The sequence below is a fragment of the Pipistrellus kuhlii genome, unplaced genomic scaffold (genome assembly GCF_014108245.1).
Source record: "Pipistrellus kuhlii isolate mPipKuh1 unplaced genomic scaffold, mPipKuh1.p scaffold_m20_p_1, whole genome shotgun sequence".
Classification (NCBI taxonomy): domain Eukaryota; kingdom Metazoa; phylum Chordata; class Mammalia; order Chiroptera; family Vespertilionidae; genus Pipistrellus; species Pipistrellus kuhlii.
Genome location: NW_023425404.1, coordinates 61,826,322 through 61,835,062, shown reverse-complemented (window position 1 = coordinate 61,835,062; position 8,741 = coordinate 61,826,322). Strand labels below are relative to the sequence as shown.

The 8,741-nt window shown below is 41.2% G+C and overlaps 1 gene segment (V, D, J or C); it reads right to left on the bottom strand.

The window, feature by feature from the left end:
- Positions 1-4,641: 4,641 nt before the first annotated feature.
- On the bottom strand, positions 4,642-5,552 carry LOC118724797. The segment is given in 2 exon segments: positions 4,642-5,206; positions 5,334-5,552. Coding segments are annotated over 2 exon segments (411 nt in total).
- Between the last annotated feature and the right edge of the window lie 3,189 nt (positions 5,553-8,741).

The window sequence follows — 8,741 nt, the reverse complement described above, 5'->3', positions numbered from 1 at the left end:
ATATTAGAATAGCAGTAAGTTTTTTAAAATATAAATCATATAGCCCAGCAGTACCACTTCTAGGTATATGACATAGAACATTCTGCACCTCTATCTAAGGAAACATGTCTAATTCCACTTCTTATAGAATTTTTATGGTAATAAAAATTTCAAACCACCCCTGAGTAAAGGATTAACAAGATCCTTTCCCCTAAATGAGAAATTTTTATTCACTTTCTACCTTTTTTCATCTGGAAATCTGAAAAATGTGGAATATCAGATGCATTACAGATAACATTGCTATGGCCAAATGGTCTCTTTCTGGTAAATTACGTCTAGACGGTAAGTAAATTATGACTGCTTGGTAGGAAGCCACAGCTTTGGGGCACTGATTTTATAACTGTTGCGGAAGATATTGGTTCCTTTTGGAGCATGAGGCTTCTAAGTCTGAATGGATTATTTGGTCTTATTTCCTCACACCTGAGCACTTGATAAGGGAGAAGGGGAGGGGGACAAATAAAATAGTCCTTGAACTCTTATGTAGACAGCTGAAGGAATTCCCCTTAAAAACACTCCTGCCATGAGGGAAGCCAAAACTTATGTGGCCTATTAAGCTTTGTAAATGATTGTCCAGATGAGCTTAAGATCATCACTGATGATTTTTGCAATATACAAATGTTCATCAAAAAGGAACATATACGAACTGCGAACTGAGGGGTCCCGGGTTCTATTCCGGTCAAGGGCATGTACCTTGGTTGCAGGCACATCCCCAGTAGGAGGTGGGCAGGAGGCAGCTGATTGATGTTTCTCTCCCATCCGTGTTTCTAGCTCTCTATCCCTCTCCCTTAATTCTCTGTGAAAAATCAATAAAATATATATATATTTTTTAAAGGGACATATATTTTAAGATGGGATACTACATAGCTGTTAAAGTAATAAAATATATCTATATGCATAAGTTTTTCTTTTTCTCAAAAATACTTTTAATGAAAAATACAAGTTTTACAATTGCACATACAGTGGGATCGCATTCATGTAAATTTTAAAAACACATCACTACACATTTTTTAGCACAAAAAAAACATATGTATCAGCAATATAAAACATGGATGTGAGAAACAAGTTTGTCTTGGGAAAGAGAGAAATTGAGAAGAAAAATAAAAATGTTTTATTTCCTTTTAAAAAGTTGAAACTTTATAATTAGAGATAACCATATCTATTTTTTAAATATATTTTATTTATTTTTTACAGAGAGGAAGGGTGAGAGATAGAGAGTTAGAAACATTGATGAGAAACATCGATCAGCTGCCTCCTGCACAACCCCCACTGGGGATGTGCCCGCAACCAAGGTACAGGCCCTGGGACCTTTCAGTTTGCAGGCTGATGCTCTACCCACTGAGCCAAACTGGTTTTGGAGAACTATATCTATTAATATGAAAGATATAGATAATATGTTTTCAAAATATGTTGCCATTTTTTCACATAGCAAATATAATTATGTTCAAGTAACTAAGGGTTTCATTTTTCTCCTTAATATATTATGTATTATGTGAAAGTTTTTCACAATGATAGAATAATTATATAAATGAAACAAACTTTGATATCTCAGGCAAGGTTGCGACTGTCAAATATGGAAAGTACTTGAGGTCCTTAGTACCACAAGTTATATCTCCTCTGTCGTCAACCTCAGTTTGGAATTGAAAGTAATTGGTGAATTTATAGTCAAGATGGGAGGATAGATAAACCTGGTACTTGCCCTCCCACAACCACATCAAAATTACAACTAAACTATAGAACAACCATTATTCAGAACTGCCTGAAATCTCACTAAATGGAAGTCCTATAACTAGGGAATCTTATCTAATAAAAGAGTAATATGCAAATTGACCATCACTCCAAAACACAAGATGGCCACCCCCATGTGGACACAAGATGGCCAGCAGAGGAGGGCAGTTGGGAGAGACCAGGCCTACAGAGGAGGACAATTTGGGGAGCGGGGGGTGATCAGTCTGGCAGGGGAGGGCAGTTAGGGGTGATCAGATCAACAGGGGAGCAGTTAGGGGCAATCAGGCCATCAGAGGAGAGCAGTTAGGGGGCAATTAGGCTGGCAGGAGAGCAGTTGGGGGGGAGGGGGGCAATCAGGCCAGGAGGGGAGGAGTTAGGGGCGATCAAGCTGGCAGAGGAGGGCAGTTAGGGGTGATCAGGCCAGCAGGCAGAGGCAGTTATGGGAAATCAGGCAGGCAGGCAGAGGTGGTTAGGAGCAATAAGATAGGCAGGCAGGTGAACAGTTAGGATCTAGTGGTCCTGTATTGCAAAAGGGATATCTAACTGCCAGTTTAGGCCCAATCCCAAGGGGTCCCAGATTGGAGAGGATGCAGGCACAGCTGAGAGACCCCTTCTTCCCCCGTGTATGAATTTCGTGCACCAGGCCTCCAGTCCTATATAATAAAAGCCTCATATGCTAAGTGTTCGGTCCCCCAGTTATCCGGTCATCCATTCAACCAATCAAAGCATAATATGCTAATGATATGCTAAGGCCACTCAACCGCTTGCTATAACGAGCACTGACCACCAGGGGGAAGATGTTCCAACCAGTAGCTTAGCTTGCTGCTGGAGTCTGGCCAATCAGGACTGAGCCACACAGGGCGGACATGCCCTGGAGCCCTCCTGCAGTCCCTCCCCAGCTGGCCAACTTTCTGCATCCCTCCTGGGCCTGGTGATTATGCACCAGTGGGGTTCCCTTGGCCTGGCCTACACCCTCGTGCAATATGGGACCCCTCCGGGGATGTCAATGAGCTCATTTGGGGTTGATCCCACTCAACGTAGGATCTGCCCCCTAGTGGTAAGTGCACTCCCACTGGAAGTGCACGCCACTCAGCCAGAAGACGGGCTCACGGCTGGTGAAAGCAGTGGCGGTGGTGGGAGCCTCTCCTGCCTCCACAGCAGCACTAAGGATGTCCAACTGCCAGTTTAGGCCCACTCCACTTGAACATCCCCCGAGGGCTCCCGGGCTGCAAGAGGCCAGGCTGAGGTACACCCCCACACACACAAAGGCCTCTAGTATTCGAATTACTAGGTGTGATATTTGATTGGTATGAGATTTATGAGGATGATCACTTAGTACATTAAGAAATGTAGAATCACTGCAGTGATATAATTTAATAATGTATGTCAATGCTAATTAAAAAATAAAAATTATCTAATGAAAAAAAGTAAAATAATTTGAAAAAGTGAAATTGGCATTTCTTCTTCTGATACATACTTAGAAAATACCCACTTATGATCATTTTGGGTTATGGAATTCAGTTGGTGACTATAAGTGTCATAAACTTAATCAGCTTCTCAAAAATAAAACATTAAATTAACAATAATTATTATGAATGTTTTTATGACACCTTCATTTTCAAAAAGCTTTCAAATACATATAACACAAGTAGCTTCATTTTCTAAAAGCTTTCAAATACATATAACATATGATTTGAAAAATAATTCTGATTCCTACTGGTGTCCCCCTTCACTGAGGTAAATCACTAACCACAATACACTATTATTATTCTCTATATCTTTAAATTTCTATAATCTTAATCTCTTAGCCATTACAGCATCAGGATGTATAACTAAAAAGCCCAACCTCCGTCCACTTTCCTTTACTCTCCTTTGAAGTCATTAACTTCCAAGACTTTAGGTACTGTTCTTAATACAAATTCTTGTCATAGAGTTTTTTCATTCTAGTCAAGGAATGATCACATGCCTTCAACATTTTACTTCCCACTGAAATTCTTTTTTATAATGTTCTTTTTTAATTTTTTTATTATTATTTGTTATTATTGTTGTTAATCCTCACCCAAAGATATTTTTTCATTGATTTTTAGGGAGAGTGGAAGACAGGGAAAGACAAAGAGAGAAACATTGGAGTGAGAGAAACACATCGATTGGTTGTCTCCTGCACAAGCCCAGACCAAAGCCTGGCTGGGGTGAAGCCTGCAACCAAGATACATGACCAGAATTGAACCTGGGAGCCTTTGGTCCACAGGCCGATGCTCTATCCACTGAGCCAACTCAGCTAGGGCCCACTGAAATTCTTAATCAGTATATTTTCAAGGGCCAGATTTTGATAGCCTTTACACCTTGCAATTTCAATGCAAAACAGATGAGAAGCAACTTCTGATATTTTAACAGTGAAATTATATGAAAAAAAGAATACAAGTACAAAAGAAACAATGATGGCCTTTGTGAGAAATTGACAAAAGTTACTATCCCACCAATTTTGAAGAGTTCTGGTGTGAATTTACAGAATTTCAGATATCAAAAAATAGGAATCTATTGTTATAATTGGGAAAAAATAAAATGATCTCTAATTTAAAACAAATAGAATTTGACATGTATATTTAGCATCCCCTCTCTTTTTATAGTCCTTGGAGAAATACTAAAAATGTTGAGTTATTCACTCTTCCTTCTGCAATATTGTTAATAAGTTACTAAAATCTGCATAAGCATGGAGTATTCTAAGCTATTCGCCATCCGAATCACGTCCTCCTTCCTAAATGGGGCATCTAAAAATGAAGGAAAATAACCGTCATGGGATGGAGCAGAGAAGATTCCAAGAAAGTATCTTAAAATTACCACGTTGGGAAGGTAGTAAGTTTGTGAGAATGAAGTAAGTCATCCAAAGGACTTCACTTTTGTTTTGAATTATTAAAAGATAAAATGATGAATGAAAAGTAAATTTCTCCAGTACCAAGTCCCAACTCTCAGATCCAATCATTAAACTGTGTCCACCTCATCCTGGCTCAGCACGCCCCTGAGCATCTCTACAATATGTAATAAGAACACCGTGTCTTCTACTATGTCAGAATCCAAAATATTCCCGGTGCAGTTCTCTTCCCTCATGTCTCACAGAGTTTGTGTTCAGCTCCTCATGCAGTTCCCAGCACTGTGGCACTCACAGCACAGAAGTACTCAGCTGAGTCACTCCAATGAGCAAAGTGTTTCCTCAGGTTGAAGGACGACTCATTCTTCCTAAGTTCAGCCTCAAAATTCTTAATGCCTTTAACCAAGGTGTCCCCTGAAAGGTACTTGAGTAGAAGCTGGAGGCCTTGGCTGCGGTCTTGGACATACCAGTAGAAAGACACGGCTCCAGTGTACTTGCACCTCAGCTCCAGTGAGTCTCCTTCAGAAACACTGATGTGGTTGTCAGGCTGGGTCACTGACTGGGCTCTGGCGTCTCCTGCAAAAATCAATATTATATCAGTGAAAGCAGCACAGACTTGACTCTGAAAAGTACTTCTGCTAAAATTCAAACAAGAAAACAGTTACTTCAGTGGAACTAGAGACCATAATAGACTACTACTCACTCGAGGTAAAAAGCATCCCCAGGACTGCGACGAGCAGCAAGAGCATGTCTGAGCAGTGGAAATATTGCCAGCTTCTTTCTGGAAGTTCTCCCTTCAGCATGCAGGAAAGCAGCTGTGGAATTCAACTCTCAGAAATAAGAGGTGTGAGTAAGATTAGGCTATAAATCCCTGGTTCAGGTGAAAACACAAAAAAATACTAGATTATCTCGTGTGCTTTCTAATCTCTGATTCTTCTCACTTGTCTCTGTCTTCAAAGAACTCAATAGGCCAGCTGCAGGAAGGAGGAGCTGAGGGGAAGATGCTGATCTTAGAGACACAGGGATCTCTCCTTTGTGCAACATCGCCCCCTGGAGACCAGATACAGGACCAAAGATCCAGACCCTCCACAGGAAACTAACCTTTTCTTTCCATTTAGAGATAGATTAAAAGTTCCATGAATATGTTTCTTTCTTACAAAATATATTGTTAGGGTCGGAAATAGAATAGTGGGGACTAGCTATAATTATAAGAAATAGTAATCATGCTCTGTTAACTGCGATTGTTCTGTTCGAATTAGAGAAAGCACGTTCTAACCTGGCTGAGAGTTGTACGCTTTGGAACATGGAAATTAACCTCGGAATGCAGTCAGTCCATTCTCATTATCTGAGAACTGCCTATCATCGTGGAAAGATTAACAATCTTGTTGCTGAAACAATTTGGTCCCAGAGGTGCCTGCCAAAACCCTCATTACCTGTAACCTGTAACCATTATACCTTGCCTACCTCCCTGTAATTTCTATTTTCCCATGTAACCTTTGTCCTTCTACCTAATATAAGCAGCTGGCTTATGAGAAAGGATAAAGCAGATTTTCGTGGATGACCTGCTGCTCTCCTATACTGCTGACATTCTTAGAATAAATGCTCATTTATGATTTAACCTTGTCTCTGCTTAACTGGCTCAAGTAGTGACAAGCAGCCCAGACCTGGTTGCCCGATTTCAATATGATATATCACTCTCTGTAGATTTTATTAATCCTTGGCTCAATGAAAAATGGGGCTTATAAAATAGAGGAGTAGTTTATTTTACAAAGAAACTGACTTATACAGTAAGTCTATCAGACTTTGGAGTACATTAGTGCCTTTATGTAAAAGCAATGGAGCCATTCTTTAAGCAGAGATAATAAGATCAAACGCATTAGGCAGTGCTTTGGATGGCCTTGCTGGCATTAAGCATCAGACTGAGAGAAATACATGCTAGGATGTGAAGATATTTGCCTTGGATGGTGAAATTAAAAATAAAAATAATGTACAGACACACACACACAAAAAAAAAAAACAGATTAGAGCACAAGCCCTCATCTATAAAAATGAAGTAAGAATATCTTTGTCTATTCAAGCAGAATTATGAGGATATAGTGGCTTTTGATTAACAATAATAATATAATATTCAGATAAAAAAGTAAAATCCCATTAGTATCTGTTTAGAATGACTGGAATATTACCCCCCAATTCTGGGTATCACATTATTAAGACAATAGTGATAGACTTGAATATCTACAGACAAAACAGTAAAATGGTGAAGTCACTGCACAGTAAAAACATAAGTAATTTTGGAAATAATTAAGGGCACAGTAAAAATATATCTGCAGGAGATTCGTGCACAGGGGCGGGAGGGTTTCCCTCAGCCCAGCCTGCACCCTCTCCAATCTGGGACCCCTCGAGGGATGTCTGACTGCCCGTTTAGGCTTGATCCCCTCCAGGATCGGGCCTAAGCAAGCAATCGGACATCCCTCTCACAATCCAGGACTACTGGTTCCCAACTGCTCGCCTGCCTGCCTTCCTGATTGTTCCTAACCACTTCTGCTTGCCAGCATGATCACCCCCTAACCACTCCCATGCCAGCCTGATTGATGCCTAACTACTCCCCTGACAGCCTGTTTGCCCCCAACTTCTCTCCTCTGCCAGCCTGGTCACCCCTAACTGCCCTCCCCTGAAGGTTTGATCGCCCCCAACTGCCCTCCCTTACAGGCCTGGTACCTCCCAACTGCCCTCCCTTGCTGGCCATCTTGTAGTTGCCATCTTGTGTCCACATGGAGGCAGGATCTTTGGCCACATGGGGGCAGCCATATTGTGTGTTGGAGTGATGGTCAATCTGCATATTATTCTTTTATTAGATAGGATAGAGGCCTGGTGCATGGGTAGGGGCCAGCCAGCTGGTTTGCCCTGAAGAGTGTTCTGGATCAGGGTGGGAGTTCCCTTGGGGCATGGGGAGGCCTGAGTGATGGGTCTGTGGTGGTTTGCAGGCCAGCCATGCCTGAGTGATGGGTCTGTGGTGGTTTGCAGGCCAGCCATGCCCCCTGGCGACCCAAGTGGAGGCCCTAGTATCTGGAATTTGCTTACCTTCTACAATTGAAACTTCGTAACCTGGAACGGAGCCAAGCCTCCTGCTCGCTCTGTGGCCGGCAGCCATTTCTATTGGAATTTATTTAAATTCTATAATTGAAATTTTGTAGCCTTGAGTAGAGGCTTAGGCCAGCAAGGACAGGCAGAAAGCTTGGCTTCTTCCATTGCCTGGGAAACCCAAGCCTCCCTTCTGCTCTCTGTGGCCGTAGCCATCTTGGTTGGGTTTATTTGCATAATCTCTCTGATTGGCTGGTGGGCATGGCTGGTGGGCATGGCTGGTGGGTATAGCAGAGTGATGGTTAATTTGCATATTACTCTTGTTTTTAATATATATTTTATTGATTATTTTTTTACAGAGAGGAAGGGAGAGGGATAGAGAGTTAGAAATATCGATGAGAGAGAGACATCAATCAGCTGCCTCCTGCACACCCCCTACAAAAGATATGTCAGCAACCATTGTACATGCCCTTGACCGGAATCAAACCTGGGACCTTTCAGTCTTCAGGCCAATGCTCTATCCACTGAGCCAAATCGGTTTTGGCAGTATATTACTCTTTTATTAGGAAGAATTATCTAGAATCCTAGAGTGCCAATAGCAGACCAGAGCTAAGAAAAACTTCTGAGAGGAATAAGATATGGAAGCAATTTTCTTCCAATGAAATCTAATATATTATAGGTAAACACCCAACTATTTTATATGGATGAAAGTCAGATTAGTATTGGATTATGGCCAAATAGCAAGTGTAATTCTGAAAAGAAAAAGAAAAAGAAATAAAAAGCTTTTTCTTCCACCCACTTCAGCTGAAAAAGTAACCAACCAGGAGATCAATTTCAGGGAACATGAGTGAGGGGCGGGGGGGGGGGGATATTTTTCCCTCTACCTTTCCAGGTTCTTGGCTAAGATCCCTGTAATTAAAGCCAGATTAACAGTAGAAAAGCAAACAGAAATTTAATAACATGTATACCTTCTATATACGTAGAAGAGACCCAGGAAAACCAAGTAACTCCTAAAAATCACCCGAGTTAT